General features: G+C 37.5%; 1 protein-coding gene across 1 annotated transcript in view; it reads right to left on the reverse strand.

Moving 5' to 3' along the window:
* Positions 1-1496: 1496 nt before the first annotated feature.
* Positions 1497-20571, reverse strand: part of LOC101979317 (glutamate receptor ionotropic, delta-2) — an 835941-nt gene continuing 816866 nt past the window's right edge. Inside the window, exons 7-8 of the mRNA XM_005360612.3 lie at positions 18675-18836; positions 1497-1637 (exon numbers count right to left, since the gene is read on the reverse strand). Coding sequence (XP_005360669.1) covers positions 1497-1637; positions 18675-18836 — 303 coding nt within the window. The remainder of the gene's footprint in view (positions 1638-18674; positions 18837-20571) is intronic.

A 20571-nucleotide genomic window follows, 5' to 3' on the forward strand; every position in this document is an offset into this window, starting at 1 on the left:
GGAAACAATGTAATAATTTGTGGTACATTCATATAATGGAAAAAATGTAACCATATAAATTAATTAATTTCTATTACATTCTCCAGCAAGGGTGAATAGACAAACAAGGAAGAATTCTAAATGTAGAAAGATAATATGCAAGACAGAGTACAAGTCTGAATACTGGCAAAATTTCCTTCATAAGGTGATAAAGTAATTGAAACTATTAACAGAGTGGTCACATTGAATTCAGACTAATGGTTCCTCTGCTGTGGGTCAGGCTTGCCATTGACAGGAGCACTTGATGGTGTTTTCTGCACCTTCTTTTCTTTTTGACCTTGGCAGAGATGGTTTCCTTTTAAACAATTCACTATGATATTCTGTGTCTATGCCATTTTCTATAGTTTTGAATCTTCACTAGCAAACAAAGATTAAAATGCACCAAGAGAGTTTAACTCAGCACAAATTTACTGAGAAACTGTTATTTCCAGTAAGATCAACTCCTAACTTGAATGTTTGCCTGAAACGTGTCAGCAAAGGAAGGAAGGGCGTCCAGTACCAGTAGTTTCAACACAGTCAGCCTCAGACACCAAGACCATTATACTTACCAGCTCTGTTTACAAACTCACCATCAGTTTTTCCCTACACAAACGTGTAAAACTGCGAAGTTTAAAGTACAAAAAAAGTCATTTCTCCAAGGACTTTTGTATTTCTCCTTGTGAAAGCCAAAGTCATGGTATTCTGACAAACATCCTTTATTGGTGCTTAGCTGTTTCTGTGATCTGCAGACTATGCTAAAAAAAATCATTTCCTGTAAGTATAATCTCCTCACTACAGGCTACACACAAAATTCTACTATAATGTCACCTTTTACAGATGACTTTCAGTATTACAATATTATATAATATTAAACTTATCCAAACACTTACTCTGATTTTGAGCATTTTACAAACCAAAAATCAAACAGCTTTACTTTATCTAAATACTGAATTAGCATTTTATAAAAGTGTTATTGTAGTAAATGTAATGTAATACCATTTCCCTGAGTAAGCACTATGCTATTTTCTATCATCATCATCATCATCATCATCAACATCATCATCATCAACATCATCATAATCATCATCATCATCATCATCATCATCATCACATTTTTGTTAGCTTTTCAAGATAGGGTTTCTCTGTGTATTCATGGCTGTCCTGGAACTCACTCTGTAGATCGGGCTGGCCTTGAACTCACAGAGATCTGCCTGCCTCTGTCTCCCAAGTGCTAAGATTAAAGCCTTGTGCCACCACTGCCTGGCCTTTTATATTATTCTAAAGTGTGAATCTAAGTAATTGTTTCATCCTTCTTATGTACCTATGAGTACCCCAAATCCCTGACCTGCTGCCTGAGGATCGTTCTCCGTTCCTTATCCCTCCACACATTCTCCTGGGAAGATGTATAATTTGATGATACTGTGATCACACTGCAGAAAATTACATGGCAAACCCACAATAGCACAGAGAAAAAAAAATTAGAGCAAGTTCAGGCTTACTTTACGGACACCTCTGCCAAGTTCTTCGCCGTAGTTGGTTCCAAGGATTTCAAAGTGCACATTGGGGTTACCTCCAGTTTCTCCAAATTCTAGGTCTCCAGTCAATCCATTAACTCCTCCCTAAATGAGGGAAATAGAAGCATATTTAAAAGTTCAAAAAAAGCAAACAATTAATAATAAAGGATAAGAAGAAGTTATAAACACTCTATTTCTATTTAGAAAATAAAAATTCAAAGAAAATGCATATTAACATGCTAATTGTGTAGATGTGTAATGCTGCAGTTTCTTCTGATTTCTGCATCTAGAACAGCTTCAAAGTGGCAGCTCAGATGATCCAGCCGCACAGAATACTCCAGTCAGGACTAGACCACAATCCTACATTGTCTTTGCATTTCAGATGATTACCAGTGCCTCTAATCAGAAGGAAGTATCCTAGAAAACTATATCCATGTTTCCAGAAAATGGATTATGTTTGTCTTTGTTTAACGTATTAGTTACAAGTCGTTATGAATAATGGAGAGGAAAAAAAAATACTAGATTTAGAGCTCTTGTTTTGAAAAGAAAACAAGGGAAATGCTGTGGAATAATGCACTTGCAAACTACAAATTTGTCATTCATATTGGTTTAATAAAATGCTGATTGGCTAGTACCCAGGCAGGAAGTTTAGGTGGGACGACCAGACTAGGAGAATTCTGGAAAGAGGAAAGATAGAGAGACAGACACGGTCACCAGTCAGACGCAGAGGAAGTAAGATGAAAATGCTGAACTGAGAAAGTGTGCCAAGCCACATGGCTAAACAGAGACAAGAATTAGGGCTAATTCTTAAGAGGTAGTTAATAATAAGCCTGAGCTAATAGGCCAAACAGTTTATAATTAATATAAGTCTCTGTGTGTTTATTTGGAACAGAATGGCAGGACAAAAACTTCCTTCTACAGTACAACATACCTAGGAGTTCTATTGAAGTCACCTTAGAAGTGGTTAAATTCAATCTTGTCAACTTGCCAGAAAAATTGATTTATGCCCTAACATCCAGTTACTGCTCCAAATGGCCCTGGTTAGAGCTGAGGCTCATTTTCACAGTCAGGATTTGGCCACCACATCTTGTGATGCACAAGGGTGTGTCACCAGAATACAAAAAGCTCCAGGAAACCCAAAGAAGCTATTCCATTTTGACAATTCCACCCAAATTTAATTTAAAATTATTTCTAGGAACTTTGAAATTTACCATTTAAAAATATTTAAGGTTAATTTTATTCCTGTGAATTTATTTTCCAAACTATAACAATAATTGAATATATTATTTCCTAAAGAACAAAAAAAGATTTTGAATTATTTCATAAGAAATATGCTGTTGAACTGATTTACATCTTAAACAATGTGTGCACAAATATAAATATATTTTAAAATATCATATGGTATTCCATCAATATGTATGATTTTATATTTTGTATAATGGCTATAAATATATAATTAATAAATATGATAAATTATGAATTTATATAAACAAAGGTAAAATGGGTTTGAAAATGGTTTGCGCCCATAGTTGGTTTTGCTGGTGTTGAGACTCTAGAAATTTCCAGACTTCATTGTTCACTCAGCATGACAGATATTCACTTTCTCTGCAGATGGCCATATGGGTCATTCCTGCCTCTTGCTTAAAACTATTTTTCAATTTATGCTATCAACCTTCACATTACTTAGAGTTTTAACCTCACTGTGATGTTCACAGCTGCTTCACCAATAAAGCTCTGGCTGTGCACGGGCACATATTTTGACAACAAATCATCTCAGCTTGTGAACTGCTCTAGTTATCACCTTTGCAGTTGTGATGCCTAAATGTGCAATAATTTTCTTAATCTGTAGCATCATTTCAGTCCCTCTTGGTTGGCTTTACACTGTCAGCTTTATCTCATACTTCGTTTCTATCTTCCAGAAACTCACAGATTGATACCTTCGTAAGAGAAGTTCAGAAAACTGTGTTGACTCACCATGTTTCCAATCTTTCCTTTAAATTTCATTATTTAATTTATTTCATTTTTACAGCCATGTAATTAACAAGCAAGCTTTTTTCAATCAGTATTGTACTGATTCATTCAGGAATTAAAATGATCTAGTTTTATTAAGATTGAATCTGTTTAATTTTATATGCCGATGATCTTTTCTTTTCATGTGAGTTAGCAGTGACAAGCATAGGACTTCACCAATGGCATAGGGATATAACAGATAACAGACGTTCAGAAACTAACCAATTAGCTTAACTTCCTTGTTTCAATTTCTATATTTTCTAAATGGATAACAAAGCATTTCTCTCAGAGCATTGTCACTGATATTCCTATACTGTACATGTAAGTAACGCAGAGGAGTGCTTCCTGTGTTTAGAGCTCAGCTGCTATCATCACCACCATTAGGTCAGTGTTCTTCCAGCCCTTATTTTCAGAGTCTTTCTTTTCTTTCCGGATGACATCAGTCAGTGGGTATGTTATCTTTTCTTTTCTTTGTTACTGTTTTTATTGAGCTATACATCTTTCTCCCCTCCCCTCCCTTCCTGCTTTTTTGCCCTCTGCTTTCTCTCATGACCTCCACGTTCCCAGTTTATTCAGGAGATCTTGTCTTTTTCTATTTCTCACTTAGATTAGATCCATGTATGTCTCTCTTAGGGATCTCTTTGTTGTCTAGGCTCTCTGGGGTTGTTTTTCCTTTGTTTTATGTCTAAAAGCCACTTATGAGTGAGTACATATTATATTTGCCTTTTTTGGGTCTGGATTACCTCACTCAATATTTTTTTTTCTAGATCCATCTATTTGCCTGCAATTTTCAAGATGCCATTATTTTTTGCTGCTGAGTAGTACTCCATTGTGTAAACGTACCACATTTTGTTTATCCATTCTTCAGTTGAGGGGCATCTATGTTGTTTCCAGGTTCTGACTACTACAAATAATGCTGCTATGAACATAGTTGAACACATGTCCTTGTGATATGATTGAGCTTCCTTTGAGTATATATTCAAAAGTAATATTGCTGGGTCTTGAGGTAGATTGTTTCCTAATTTTCTGAGAAATCCTCATACTGATTTCCAAAGCAGCTGTACAAGTTTGCACTCACACCAGCAATGGAGTAGTGTTTCCCTTACCCCACATCCTTTCTAACATAAGCTGTCACCAGTGTTTTTTTTTATCTTGGCAATTTCAGAGACTTTCTAATTTATAAAATGCGGGTATGATCTTGCTTTCTTGTCAGTTAAAGTTTATTTTTTTTAAGATTCATTTTATTTTTATAACTCTGTGTATGTATGTGTGTAAGTATAGTGTACTTTTGTACATGTGTGTACAAAACTTCCACTTTTTGTATTGGCGTATAAAATCATATGAAAATTAAACACAGGTGAATTCAGTACTCAGTGTTCACTGAGTTGCCCTCCCAATATTATACTGTGCCTCTGTGTTTCTTTCACATCTCTGTTCCTCCTACCTAACATTTTAAATCCACATGCCCCTATCATGAAACATATGAATCTATCATGGCTGGTCTTTAACAGAAGTCACTCCAATGTGTAGACTATGATAACATATAAGTTCCAACTAATATCATTCTAAAACTTCCTTTTTTTAAAAGAAACTCTTTACACTTATTTATGTATACATCATGTTAGCGCTCATGTCATACTGTATGTGTGGTTGTTAAAGGGTAACTTGCAGGAGTCAGCGCTCTTCTTCTACCATGTGAGTTCCAGAAATTGAACTCAGGTCACCAGACTTGGTGGCTAAGCGCTGAGACATCCCAAGGACGCATAGAATATTCTGGATAATAGATTTTGCTGCTGGGACTAGAAGCATACACCTTCCATGCCAGTACCTGGGACGCAAAGGCAGGTGGAGCTCTGTATTAGAGGCCAGCATGGTCTAGATAGTGAGCCCCAGTCTAGTCATGGCTACATAGTGAGATGCTGTCTCAAGGAACAACAAGAAGAAGAAGCTTTTGCTCTCAACCTTCTTCAACAATATGTTCTAACTAATTGAGAATTCTTGCTTATTGTCTCACTTCTTGAAAGGGGGACAGGACTGTATGTCCTTTTGTTTGCTCTATGGCGAACTCTAAAAACAGAAAGTTTTAAATACCCAGTCATTCTCTGACTCTCTTATTCTTTCCAGTCAGTCTGCTATGGCTGTGCAGGGCCAGGTCCTCCACTGCAGGGAGCAGCTACCACTGTGTGACTTAATGCATTTACAGAAAACAAGCACAAACTCCATAAATCAGAAGATGTGCACTTAGCTTGCTGCGGCCTTACCTAACTCACCTTTTTGACTTTGTAATTCATCTTTTTTTCTGCTCTATCATTAATGAGCTTTTGACATGCATAATGAGAGGATTCTGCCCTCAGGAAGGTGTCTAGAATGTTCAAGAGGTCAACACATTCAAGCAAATAAGTCCTTTAAACAACATCCTTTGTTATCGCAGCCAGATTTAATCTGATTTTTAAATTATTGTTTTAAAAGATTCCAGTGCTTTTGAGCTGCTTTTCATCTATGTTCTGGTCAACCTTGAAAACTGAGGGTGGCAAAAGCACTCTGGCTGGGGTGATAAATGGTCATTATATTTGTGTATGCATGACTGTATTTATAAATTTCACTGAGGTAGCATCTTATGTGTTCTTTACACTAACTGCCACAAGTGCTTCTCAAGTAATCTTGAAAAATGAGGAATATCTCACTTTGGATTTTATCCTACATACATAATGTGGAAAAGTCATGGACAAAAAATAGAGAAAAATAGGAAGAAAATGGAATGAAGAGCCAAAAGTGAGAATCAAAGCTTCATAAACATTTGTCTCAATTTTTGACTAACAAATTAGATAAAAAATTTCTAAATAGACTAAAACCTTTTTTTCCCCTGTGACTTAGAAAAAAACTGGAGAAAAAAATTTAGTAAAATGATTACTCAGATTGACCACAGTTTTGTTTGTTTATGAGCCTAAAAATCTGCAACAGAAGGAAAACATTACATTTCCTGTAGTCATTGTGCTGGACAGTTTAATGTCAACTTGACACAAGTTAGAGCCATCTGAGAGGAAGGACCCTTAAATGAAAAACCGCCTTCATAAGATCAGGCTTTAGGTAAGCCAGTAAGGCATTTTCTTAACTGTGATTTTTGTGTGCGGTCCCAGTCCATTGCGGGTGATGACACCCCAGGGCTGGTGGTCCTGGATTCTATAAAAAAGCAGGCTGAACAAGCATGGAGAAAAAGCCAGCAGGCAGCACCCCTCTATGACCTCTACATCAGCTCCTGCCTCTAGGTTACTGCCCTGGTGAGTTTTCATCCTGACTCCTTTTGATGATATATGGTGATCTGGAGCTGTCTCTTTCCTCCCTAAGTTCCTTTGGTCACTGTGTTTCATCATAGAAATAGTAACCCAAATTCAGACAGCAATGCATGGATAAACAGCATCAGAAATGGTGCGAAAGCTTAAAAATAGACCCACAAGTCACAGTAAAGAATTTTAGCAAACAGATGATGCTTTCTGTGCTTTAGAGCAAATAACCACAGCTCATTCACTGAGGAGCTGAAACTGATAAAGGTCCCTGTCTTTTCTATTTTTCTCTCTAAAATATGCATGCATACTATTTATCTCATATGGCATATGTACATTAAAATGAATTGCTCGAGAATAAATATTTGAACAAATTAAATTAAAATCAGTAGCAACATGCTTTATAAGTAAAATTGATCGAAGCCGACTGTTCACTAGTAAATTCTGAGAGTTTTTTTCAAAGGGTATAAATGATGTGTGTTCATGCACATATACGCATGCACTCTCTGGTCCATGCTTGTACATATCGAAAGCAAAGGTCAATGCCTTGTGTCTTCCTCAATCCATCTCCTGCATGTTTTTTGAAACCGAGTGTCTCAGTTAACCTAGAGCTTGCCAGCTCTGTTACATTGACTGCACAGCAAGTCCTACTGATTTCTGCGTCTCTGCCTCTCAAGAGTCAAAACCACTGTGTTTGTCTTTTAGTGAGAGTGTTGGGGATCTGAACTCAGCTAGTCATGCTGGCATGCCATGTGCCTCCACCACTGGAAAAACTTTCTGTTCCATAAATAGCATTTTTGAAAGTTATCATTGCAAAAGTTTGGGTCTTTTTGAAAAAGGTATATTATAGTTCAAGTAGTGTTCTTGTATACCATGTCTCCCTAAATTTTCTTTCCCCCTTCATATATATACAAACTCAATGATAGACTGTCTTTACATTGAAAGCTAGTTGTTCTCATTTCTCTAAGGATTGATATTTTGAAAGATTGTAAATGAAATAACCTCTATATCATCTCGCCCAAGGCATAAACCTAGGCATCATCTATGACTACTTCTTCTCATTACTTTTCTTACTTTCAAATTTCTTTTCAGTGCTCTGAAGACCTGCCAATTGTCTCTGCCTGACCATGTAGTGGTTGTAGCCTGACCCAGATCTGTCCTAAGGGGTAGTGTGAGCCTCTTCACTGGAGCTTCTGTCTATTCTGTCCCCATCAGAGGAGCTGCACAATGGTTCCCTCGCTATAGCTACAGACATCTGGAGTTACAAATTTGCTGCTTAAGACACTATAAGAATACCTCATCCCATTAGGAATCATGCTGTTTTAGTTAAGTGACAGTTGTAGGTTTTTCTCAGTGATCCATGAATTCGCTAACCCTTGGTACTTGGCCAAGTTTCCAATGCCAAAAATGATACCCCTCTTGTTGAGAAGTTCTTAAGTCCAATCAGAGAGCAGTTGGTTATGGCCAGGGTATTTGTGCCACTGCTTAATCCTTAAGGATATCATTCCATGCTGGTCTTTGTGGTTCACAAGCATCATAGATAGATAGGAATATTGGTTGCTAGTCTTGTTTGGAAACTTGCATGGTGCCTTCTAGTAAACAAAAAACTATCTGTAGGCTTTCAGATCACTTTCAGATCGAAGATCTTTGGTCCTTGTGTCTGAAGTACATGGTGTCTTCAGCAATCAAGGCTTAACTTAGCCACAGATATGTATAACTCTCATTCATCATCATAGAAATTTCTCTTTGTAACAGAAAGAGACCATAACAGAAAGCTACAACCAGCCAAAATCCAGGGTTGTAAGACCAATTTACAAAACAACTTACACACTCAAGGTTCAGAGAACATTGTGGAAAAGGGGGCAGAAAGATTACAGTTGCCATAGGATCAGGAGATATGCTGAAAGACTGTCTTCTAGTAATTTTTGAAGATGCACCCAGAAAGTCTTACCAACATGAGTGCCAAGAAATTATCTGAACAAGGATGATGGCACTAGTTGTGACTAAATGGATTAGGCAAAGATCATGAAGACTCTATCCTACACAAACAACTACAGACAACCAAGAAATGTAGAGTGAGAAAATTAGTATTCCCCAGGGAAGAGTACACCAACTGTTTATCAAATATTAAATGGTCAGTCTTGAAAACATACTTATACAGACTTAGCAGGTTATATTTAAGAATACACTGGTATGTACAGATACATATATAAATATAGCAACAAATAATGTAAAAAGAGACCATGTATTTTTATGAGCACAAGGAAAGTTAATTGGAGAACTTTGAAGAAAGAAAGGAAAGGAGGGCATGATGTAATAACATAAAATAAAATGAATCATAGAAAATAATACCTTATCCCTCAAATTAAAGGAACTATAATATAGTTTACAAACCCTTTCTAAAGCTTTCTCTATGTCTCAGAAAATGAGAAATGAGGACCAGTATCCTCATTTTATCTGCCTGTGTGTTTATTTCTGCTGTTTCTGCCAAGCTAAGTTTTTTCCTCCAAACTCTGACCATCAGCTGGCCTCTTGCAAAACGTTCTTTTTTCTATGTCCCTAGGACCCTGTCCTTTCTTTCTTGGCTCAAACCTCCTCATCATAAACAGCACTCTGTGATAAGTAAGACCTCTAGTCATGTATTTCCAGAGCAACTGGCATTTCTTCTTATGCAGAGCTGATCACACTTGTAATTATTTTTGATATTTCTGTTTTCCCTTATTCTGTGATCTCAAAGTACAACATATGGCAGTACTTAGTCAATACTTAGTGAATGAATATGTTACCTTTAAGAACTGGAGGCATTTCAATGCTTTTGGTATTCAGAACATACTACATCAAACATCAACATGTTTCTATACATATCATTTAATGACCAGCATAAACCAATATGAGATAATATGCTGGTACTTACAGAAATCTCTGGAACATTAAAGTTTTCTAGTTTTCTTTATTATGAATTAAAAATAATTATGATAAAGATTTAAAAAGAAATTGAACAATTAGGCTAATATAAAAAGAAAGTAAGGAACTAGTGAATTTTAATGAACTCAGAATATTTATATAACTGCTAGTGATTTTTATTTATAACTACAGTTTTTAATGTAATATTTTGTAGACTTTTTTATTTGCACTTTTTAAAAACAAACCACCATGCATTTTCTTTCTAGAATGTGTATCTGATTTCATCTGAAAAAGTTTCTCTTTTGTCAATTTCTTTCCAAACCAGATAGTTCTCTTCATGGGTTCTATGCATTCTGAAAAATTAATCAACCTTTGTCATTGTACACATGATTGATTCCAGTAGAGGTGTCAGCTAGAGTGTCTCACCATCTGGAACATCTTCCTCAGAGCTCTGCACAACCCAGCTTGTTACTTTTTAGGCCTTGATTGAGATGTCATGGGTTCCCTCCAACTCTTTCTAATTATGTTCTATTTTAAGGCAAGTCCCTCAGGAACCAGCTCTGTGATAGAAATTTGATTGTACACAGTTTGTCTAAAGTACTGTGGAGAAACGACATCCAAGAGACTAGAAGAAACAAAACTGAATCAAACAGGAGGTAATGTTGAGAAGCTAACACATGATCCAGGGGTAGTCTGTTGGTATAGCAAGATAAAGGAAAGGGAGGGGATTGGACCATTCTAGTTCTTTAGTGACCATTAGGTATAGAATTTTTTCAGGAAGTGGGAAGAGAAGCTAGAAGGAAACTCAAACTCATCTCTATTGTTGTGTGCCATTGGCAGACATGGCATGTTCTTCTCAGGAAGTGTGAGTATGCACTATAATAAAGCACATTCTTCTCTATGACTCTGCAGTATCCTGTTTTCATTATGTTTGGGTTCCTTTACCATCACAGGTCTTAGAGAACATTCTTTTGCATAGTTAACATTTAGTACTAGGTTCTCAGATTTAGGGTAATGTTATAAAAGACTTTACAGTATGAATTCTATAATACAGGCATGCTTTCCCTATCTTTTGTAAACATCTGTGGAAAAAGTGGTGGATACATGAATGATGTGGGATCTGCATGATGTGAATATCATTGGTTACTAAAGTAACTGCTTTGGGCCTATAGCAGAGCTATAGGGGAGCAGAGCTAGGCAGGAAAAACTAAACTGAATGCTGGGAGAAAAAAAGGCAGAGTCAGAGAGAAGCCATGTAGCCCTGCCAAAGCCAGGTGGAACATTAGCCGGTAAGCGACAGCCATGTGGCAATACACAGATTAATTGAAATGGTTAAATTAATATGTAAGAGTTAGTCAATAAAAAGCTAGAGCTAATGGGCCAAGCAGTGATTTAATTAATACAGTTTCTGTGTGATTATTTCAGGGCTGTGTGGCTGGGAATCAACAATCAGCCTCCCTCCCTCCAACGAATGAATAAAGTAAATTTTTTGCAGTCATTTTTTTTCTTACAACAAATCCACGTTGGAGTTTATTGATAGAGAGGTGAAATGATGGGTTCATTACAGTTGACTGGGAAAGAGAGGTGGCGAGTAAGTGTGCAGTCATTTCAGTACTAAGGTTCTTAACACTATATCTAAGCCAAGGCAGAATGCCCTCAGGCAGTGGCAGAATCCCCACCTCACAGTGGCCAGCAATAGAATGTTCAAAACCCAGGGTGTCATTTAATCTGACCCAAAGCAAGTACCTAAGTTTGTTCAGCTCCTAATGTAGGTTCCAGACACAGGCAATACATGTGAACTGACCCAGAATAAGAAAGAACCATAGCCACACAAGGAATCAAGAACTGCCTGTGTGGAGAGCTGAAAACTCGGGAAGGATGCCATAGCTGCCCTAGGGTAAGACCACAGACAAAGGGAGTCCTACAATTCTCAGCCTAGGCTACAGACACATGCAGGAGGCCTGAACCATAACACTCAGAGCAAGACTCAGAACCTGACACTCAAAGCAAGACTCAGTATAGAGTTTCTGATTCTACACATCAACTCCATGAAGTAGAGTGATATGGCAATCCTCCTATGAGTTAGAACTCTGTTAAACATTGTAAATGCCTACATTGAAAGAAGAAATGTTTTTAAAAAGAAGAAAGAAAATGAAAATATCTACATACAACCTGACTCTAGATGTTCAAGTGTGAGCATAGAAGCAAAAGCAAAAAGGAAATACCAAAATAGCATGTCATTCCTAGAAAGTACTAATTTCACGCTAATGGCTCCCAAAGAAAATGATTTAGAAGAACTTCCAGACAAAGAATTTAAAAGAATAATTACAACTATGTTTAAGAAACTCAAAGATGGCATGCCTTCACTCCAAGAGCACAAAAGTGAGCTAAATGATGAGGTCAATCCAATCTATGAAAACAGAACTCAACAAAGAGATAGATTTGCAGAAGAAAAATTAATTAAGCTGAGGCCAGAAATGAAACACTCAATAACCCAACTGGAAAGCTTCACCAATATGCAAGAACAGATCCTAAGGAAGAGCATACAGAAAACATGGTATTAGGGTAAAGGACACGGCAGAGTAATTGGCTCATTCAGTAAAAGTCAAAGATAAATTAAATGTGTGTGTGTTTATAGAACATAAGAGAGGAGCAAGAGTCCATGAAATGAGCAAATCTCCTAATTATGGGAATAGAAGAAGACGAATGTTGCACTAAAGGCACAGGGAATGGCTTCTATATCGTCTGCCATATAACTCAGCTCTATGACTCCTCAGCTTTTACTCACAGGCGTATATTCACCTACAGAGGCACACATTCGTGTTCATAGCTGCTCTATTCACAACAGGCAGAAGACAAAATCAACCTAGATAGCTTTCAACAGATGAATGGATGAGGTAAAGGTGGTACATACGCATAAAAGATTATTACTCTGCTGAAATGAGAAATGGTTGTCGATTTCAACTAAAACAAAAATAGTGGTATATAATACTGGGGCTGAAAAAGCTCAATCAGAAAAGGGTATGGATGAGAGTGTAAGTCAGGGAAGAGAGGAGAGGGATAGCTCTGAGGAAAGACATGAAAACCCACGGGGAGACTTGATCTCTCACAGCCTGATAAAAGCATGGTTGGATAGGTTGTGGCATATATGTGGTATGCAAAAAGAAGGGGGTGGTGGGTTCCAGAGGTTACAGGATTAACTTCAGAGAATGGAGGAGAGGATGGTGTGTGAGAGAGTTCACTACACCTAAGAATTTAAGCTTTCTGCAATGGTACTAATTAATATGATGATTTCAAAATAAGACTTCAGAGTTTGAATAGAATTACCATGCCTGGGTAAACAATGTTCCCATATGACATTGGTTATTAAGTGATAATCATCATGCCAGGAACAGGGTATTTCCCTATAAGTTATATTGGTCAGGAAGGCCACAGAAGTCACCCAAAACAAAACAGGTTACTTTTATTGCCCTTGGCTACCCACCATAACTACATGGTAAGACAATATTGCTGAAAAAAGGGACTCTTTTTTTTTTCTTTTCATTTTAGGACATTGAGAAATCCATTTCAAACTAAATGGCAACCTTCTTTTGTGCTCCCTTGTAGAGAGAGCCCGCCCTTCTGGGGCCGGACGGCCTAGGGCAAATGTCTATAAATTGGGGTGCACAAACCCTGGTAACCCCTTCTTCTTCCTGTCTCCTATTTCTGGGCATTGCGGGAACTTCGGTTGCGTGAGTGTGCTATTGATATTAAAGTTGCTTTTATTTTATACCAATTGGCCTGTATTAATTCGATCCGCCTTCACTCCCTGACTTCCATAGTGCTGGTAGGTTCTAGGTGGGTTGCTGGGAGAGGAAATTAATAGTCTTAGTGTATGACCTTGCTTGCAATAATACTTAACTGCAGGTGAGATCTCCCTATTGGTGCAGTCGTCTAATGGTTGCTATAAGGTAACTATTCACTTTCTCATTAGATTTGAGCCTGTTCCATCAGAGAATATCTCATGCCTTCTACTGTAATTATGTTTTCTGACTGCCTAGGGCAGTCATAGGTCCTAGGATAGAACCTTCAATTATTATTTTGCTAAATGGTCATGTTGTCAAATTACCATCTAGATATTTATGAATATGCCCATATCTAGATGGCAATTTGACAACGTGACTTTGGCCAATTATGTATCTGTGTTGCTCTCAAACTGGGGCAGAGAAGCTTCTTTTTGTGGTGGGGTAGCAGTCACTGCACAGGTACATAACTGGGGTGCTGATTTGATGATAAGAAACTACTCACTCAACCCTAAACGGGACGTGTTTATCAATCCCTCTTATTTCCTCAGTATGGAGAGGAAAGCTGTGAAATTCTGTCTTCTGAATACGGCACAGTTATCACACTAACTACTTCACAGCAGCTGGATTTACCTGCATACGATTTACATAGCAACAAGCCAGTCCTAATTCCAACATACATGGAGGCCTTTGCTTTTCAGGCCCCACCCCTTCCTGAGGAGCTATTGAGAGCTGATGGCTGCTGAAGGGAAAGAATCATTCTTATTTTGAGGGTGTTGCCCCTCGTAGCTTCCCATGCTCCAGTGGGAAGCTACACTCAAGCGCATCTGGGCAGAGTTAGTTGTACATAATGAATTATCAAAACGACTACACCAAAAACAAAACAGGAATAGGGAAGAAGCCATGTTGTAAAGGATACATGAGAATTATAGAAAGGAAATGAGAGGTGTACATGATTATATTTAGTAATACACATGTGAAAATATCAAAAATAAAAAAATATAATAAAAATTAAAAGAAAATAGGCAATTAAATCTTTAAAACTTAAAATATTAATACTTGCCAACAGTGGGCACAGGTTACTATTAAGCATTGAGGATTCTACAGATGAGCACAGGCTGTCTTTATTGGGTGGGCATGATGCAGCTTTGTTATTTTTCAGAGGGCTGGTAAATTCTGCCTTGTTTACAATAATTTCTATATGTTCTAAAGAAGGCTTTCCAGCTGTGGTTCCTGCTTTAATGTCTGTCTGAATATCTTCTTCCACATTCTATTACTGGTCAATATCTACTGATTTTACATAGCCAAATAAACATATATGAATGTCCAATATCTGTTATGAAACATCAACAAATTTAGTATATTGCCTGTCCCCTTCCTTCTAAACAGATACACATTGCTGCAGTTAGACATAGGTTCTCATGATAAAAACTGATATGATCTTTATAATAACACAAATTGCTATTCCAAAAATTTTAAGGTGTTTCCCTTTTCTGGAGATTAGCTTTCTATGTCTTAAAATTGGGGGAACTAGGTTAGATTATTATTATTAAATAAGCTAGAATAATATGATTAAAAAGGTTATTTTTACATCACTCTAAAATTATGCAACTAAAAATCTGAATTTTAAGTATAAAAAACAAGGATCCTCTGTTCTACAAATTTGAAAAAAATATCTTTGCAAGTAATAACCTGATGTATTTCATTTCTGTACAGACTTTTTTGTAAGAAAATGTGTATTATATAAATTAAACATGTGGAAGTGAGTGCAGTTAGGCTAGGAAAGTTTTAACTTTAAGAAGACAAAGTGATAACGCTAATTTTTTTTGCAAGTAATACTACATGTACTTGAAAAGCACATAAGAAGTTTGCAAAATTATCAGATTAGTCAAAGCAAAATTAAATATCAAAACCTTCCTTACATAGAATGTATATTCCATTCATGATAGCATGTTTGTACGTTTATACATACAGAGAGCACACACACACACACACATATATATACAATACACTTACATAGGAAACATTTAAAGATGTATACACGTGCAAATAATATATATTCATATATACATCATATACATATACATATATAACTTATACACATATACTTAGTTACAGCACAAACACAGATACACACATATACACACAATATACACACATACATAGATATACATATAAATGCACATATATAATATATATACACATGCATATATACACATACACTTAAATACATATACAGGACATTAAAAATACAATTAGGCCCAAGTACAATGGAACAATGGAAGAGAATCTAAATCTTTTAGGTTTGATTTTAAATAGGGAATAATATAGATGCTATATTGTAGAAAGTTCAGTATTTAAACTTATAGTACTTTTAAAGACCATATATAAATATGGGGTCGGATACTCTGCATTTCTAGTGTGTAGGAAAGAAAAGGAGTTCTGCTGTGGGATAATGCTCTTGTACCCTATAAAGATTTGTCACTCATATTGGTTTAATAAAGTGCTGATTGACCAGTAGCCAGCCAGGAATACAGGTAGGGTGACCAGACTAGGAGAATTCTGGGTAAAGAAAAGGGTCAATCTGCAGTCGTCACCCAGACACAGAGGAAGAAGATGAAAATGCCGCATTGAGAAAAAGTACGAAGTCAAGTGGCTAAACATAGATAAGAATTATGGGTGAATTTCAGTTGTAAGAGCTAGTTAGTAATAAACCTGAGCTAATAGACCAAACAACTTATAATTAATATAAGCCTATGTGTGTTTCTTTGTGACTGACCGTACAGGACAGAAATTTCCATCTGCATTCTTCCTTTACCTCCTGTTAGCAAACATCCCTTTCATTTGTAATATATTACCATTTCCAATGCTAGATTTCAGAGCTACAACAGGAGTCAGCGAGAATGACATCCTGCCATTTCATTGGATACTGTTGTCATCTGAATTATCTTCCAAAGATTTTGTTTTATCCCGGTCTTGGGAACATAATTAATTTGGGAGAGAAGATCATTTTTATTTTTTATCTGTACTCTGCATGCTTTATATAAATGAGCCAGTATTGTACATCTGTGCAAAGTGTATATAACATGCCTTTGACATAGATGCACTGTGTTCAAATGACTATAGTTCCAAATGGCATCACTGCAATATTAACATCATAAAATTTCAGAAGTCATTTGTGATGTGCATGGTTATTCTTTTACTAGGCTTTGCCTGTCCTTTTCCCTTGGGCTCCACATCTGGACGGGCTACTAAATAAAGTCAACACTACACCTGCATATTTAATGCTAATGGAGAATGTCTCTAGCATCATTGTTAATTACTTCAGCCTCCATTCTCAGCAACTAAACAGGGTTAACTAGTCCCTGGGCTTTGGTTAAGTATGGTGGACCTGCCCACAACCACTCTGTTTTCCTGAGTTGCTATTATGAGTTCAACACTCTCACAATGTTCTGGCGTGTGTGGTGTCATCATTCCCAACACTGGAATAGGATGACCCAAAACACTTCAATTCAGAGGAAAATGAAAAGATATAATTGAGGAAAATTAATTCCATTCTTTTAAGGTCAATTTAAACTGCAAGACTAAAATATAATGTGACGTCAAACCATCACTATTGGTTAAACTTAGTGTCCTGGACATGAAATTCATGCATCCCCTTTTAAAATGAGATAGATGCTTGCAGGTAAAAATGCAAATAGCCCTTCAAGATAATACTTCGTAATTACTGTGTTGAATAATTGCTTCAGTTATAAAAGTACAACAGTATCTTTTTACATCTCCATCAGCTAAAAGTGAAACACCCATATGTTACAGTTTCTCTGTCCTTCCTACTGTTAGTCCCACTGAGGAGGCATCTCCTAAGCAGCGCCCTGGCCCACAGTTCCCTCTTTGTGAGAAAGTTGAAAGAGAAAAGATAGGTGCAGATTCCTGTGTCCTTTTCAAGTCATGAATTAATAAATTGGCAGGTCAGACTCTGGTTCAACAACATCCCTTGGAGTCACACTTGCCAGCTGTCTACGGCGATGGAGTCAGGAGATTTTGGCAACACCTTAATTTCTATTTGCTTTATTCACTTACAACAACAACAACAAAAACCCTGTTCCTCTGCCAGTGTGTTCGACACATCTAATTCTTTAGAACTTGGTAGACGCCTGAATTCTCAGCCAAGTGAGAGTAAATGGTAAAGCGGAAATGGTAGCAACAGAAACATCAGGCTCTTCACTCTGAAGGAGCTCATCCCTTCACTTCCTGTGCTTTGTGCATTCATTTTACTCCCAATGCTAAATATTGTCTTCAAACACTTTTCTGTCTTCTCTAAATGTGTGCATATTTCAAACGGCTATCCATTTTTCCTTTCTGTTACAGGAAATAAAGGCGAACATATGAGGAATGCGAAAGGATGGGTAAGGTAAACAACATAAACCTCCTCATGGCTCTGTCTCCTTGTGTAAAGGGTACTGGAGAAATTTGTTTGTTTTATTAATCATTTTGCTTTAAATCAAAGAAGCTGCCCGAGACAAACGGAGAATGTCAGCAAGGACGACATGACAAAGGGGCTAATCAACTGCGGTGTTCTTTTACCACTGCGGAAAGATGAACGGCCTAACGCGTCTTCTGGGGATGGAGCAGGTTTCCCACCCCAGCAGGTCACACAGTGACAGTGAAGAAGAAGGATACAATTGGTTACCAAAATAGTTGACAGTGCAGCAACGTCTTAACTGTTTATGAATCATGTCTTTTTTAAAGATAAATATCCTCACACCCCGTGGCTTATCTTGTGTCACTCAGAGAAACCGTGGAACCCGCTGTGAGAGTTTTCAGCTGATGGTGTGGCCGATACATCAAAGGACAAAGAAACAATGTTTTGTGCATTGTAATATTAAAAAACAAACAAACCAAAAACCTTGTTTTTTTTTACCCTAAAGGCACAACATGGCAATTTAAATTTCACACACTCCAGTTTTCTTATTGCATAATTGATCTTAGAAATAAGATCTCTTTTTTTTTTCTATATGTCTTTGTCTTTTACAAACACTGCATCTGAGTTTGCAGGAGAATCAGTAAGAAAGGAAACAAACTTGTGAAAGACACCTGGTCGCACACACCTCTGCCAGCTTTGCCTGACAGTGCAAGAGCAGTGCAGTTTGCACACGGATAATTACCTTCTTGATGGTTTCCAGCATGGACCGCCCTCCCTGCCAGGGCTTTGAGTTTTTTCTGATACAGGACAAGCTCGCCATGCTGTGCCACTTGCGGTCCTCCAGCTTCTTATGGAAAGCATTTGCGAGCAGAAGCACCGTGTCGTAGATGTAAAGGTTAGAAATCTGGAAAGACATTAGACAGCGCTCATCAGACCCTCCACTCCAGACATCCACATGGAGAGGGGGCAGCTCAGCAGCTCGATCATGCTCACTGAGTTTCTTACCAAGCAGAACATTTCTCTTTTTGTTCCTGAGGCTGTTTTGCCACTAGAACAAGGTCTATCCTTCTGTATACCTCAATTGCTTTCCCAGATTATTTGGTATGAAAGAGAAGATTTTTTTTTTTTTTTAAAAAAAGTAGCTTTGACAGAGGCAAGGCTATTGTCAGTCTCAGTTCTTAGAAAATCCGTCATTCATTAGATGCCTTTATTGCTCTCTAAAGAGGCAGATATCCAAGAGATTCAGATGGGAAGGGACACTGAATAATAATTTTTTTCAATATGTCAAGTCTCTAAATTTTGGTTATTCCTATGGAATCAACTATCAATGTTGCATCAACTCTGATCTTCCATGAGTGTCATAAGACCCACGGAGGGAAGCAGTCACTTTTCTGTGCTTGTGGAGAAGTTTGTAAACATGAAGGACAGTTACCAAAAGCATTCACAGTCAGAATGTCTAGATGCATATGAAGCTCTGTGCTGATCCATAGACACTCTGACGCATTGTCGGGATAACCAACCTGAGCTTGTGCCTGTGTGCTGTTACTGTTTGGTCTACAAAAACCACAAGTTTTTCTACTTTGATCAGCAACCAAATTACAGCTGAGTTTCCCCCAAGATCTATCTATGGCAATCCTTAAATAACTTTTTCCAGAGCTACATTATCAATTAATTACCAAAGCTGCCTAATTTTTAAAAAGAGATTAGAATTTATTCAGGAAGAATGAATATGAAAAGAGGTAAGAAGTCAATAAAAGTTGTCAAAAGTTACATTCTTGCATCTCAGAAGGAAATCTAACTGAGCAAGAGAGGTAGTGATAGAAACTCATTTCACCTTGAAGCACTCTGGCTTTCCCAGGTTTAGAAATGTTACATTATCAAAATTTTTCCTTCCTGAAAACCAAGGAGCCGCTAAGAGGATTGTCAGTAATTGTAACTAGTCAAGAAGGAAATTGACAATGTCGTCCTGGAACACTACAGAATGCTGCAGAGAGCCAACCTCTGGGACAATTCGAGTTTGATGCTATGCATAGCTGTTAGACAGAACTTCCGGTAATGCCTTGTGGGTTTCCCCTCACATCTCAGAGAATCTTTAATCATCGTTGTTTGTTAGGCATCTTTTTATGTGTGACATAATAGAAGCTCACACTAGTAGACATGGGCATTTCTTTGAAGAGGTTTGGAAAATGCTTGTTTCCTCTGTGAGACTGAAATGTTTCTTATAGGTAACTACTGGAGTGGGCTGCTGTTACTATCATCCACATGGAGAATTATTGGAGGAACTAGGTGAGATTGGTTAAAATCTATTATGAATGAGCTGTGAGAGCTGAAGCTAAAAGTAGCCTATGAATCCAAATTTATGTCTGAAGGCCACTGCAAGGGACCAAAAGGAAAAATGTTAAAGACACATTAAAGATGAGCGAGTCATATCCAACAGCCTATGTCAATCTTTTGGCAGAGTTTTCAAAATAACTTGCAACAATGTGCCCTTCTCAGCCTACCCTGTGTCTTCCTCATACCTGCTTCCCAGCCTGTCCTGCACCCCTCCTCACACCTGCTTCCCAGCCTGTCCTGTATCCCTCCTCACACCTGCTTCCCAGCCTGTCCTGGACCTTCCTGACACCTGCTTCCCAGCCTGT

This window comes from Microtus ochrogaster, linkage group LG3 (genome assembly GCF_000317375.1).
Source record: "Microtus ochrogaster isolate Prairie Vole_2 linkage group LG3, MicOch1.0, whole genome shotgun sequence".
NCBI classification, from domain to species: domain Eukaryota; kingdom Metazoa; phylum Chordata; class Mammalia; order Rodentia; family Cricetidae; genus Microtus; species Microtus ochrogaster.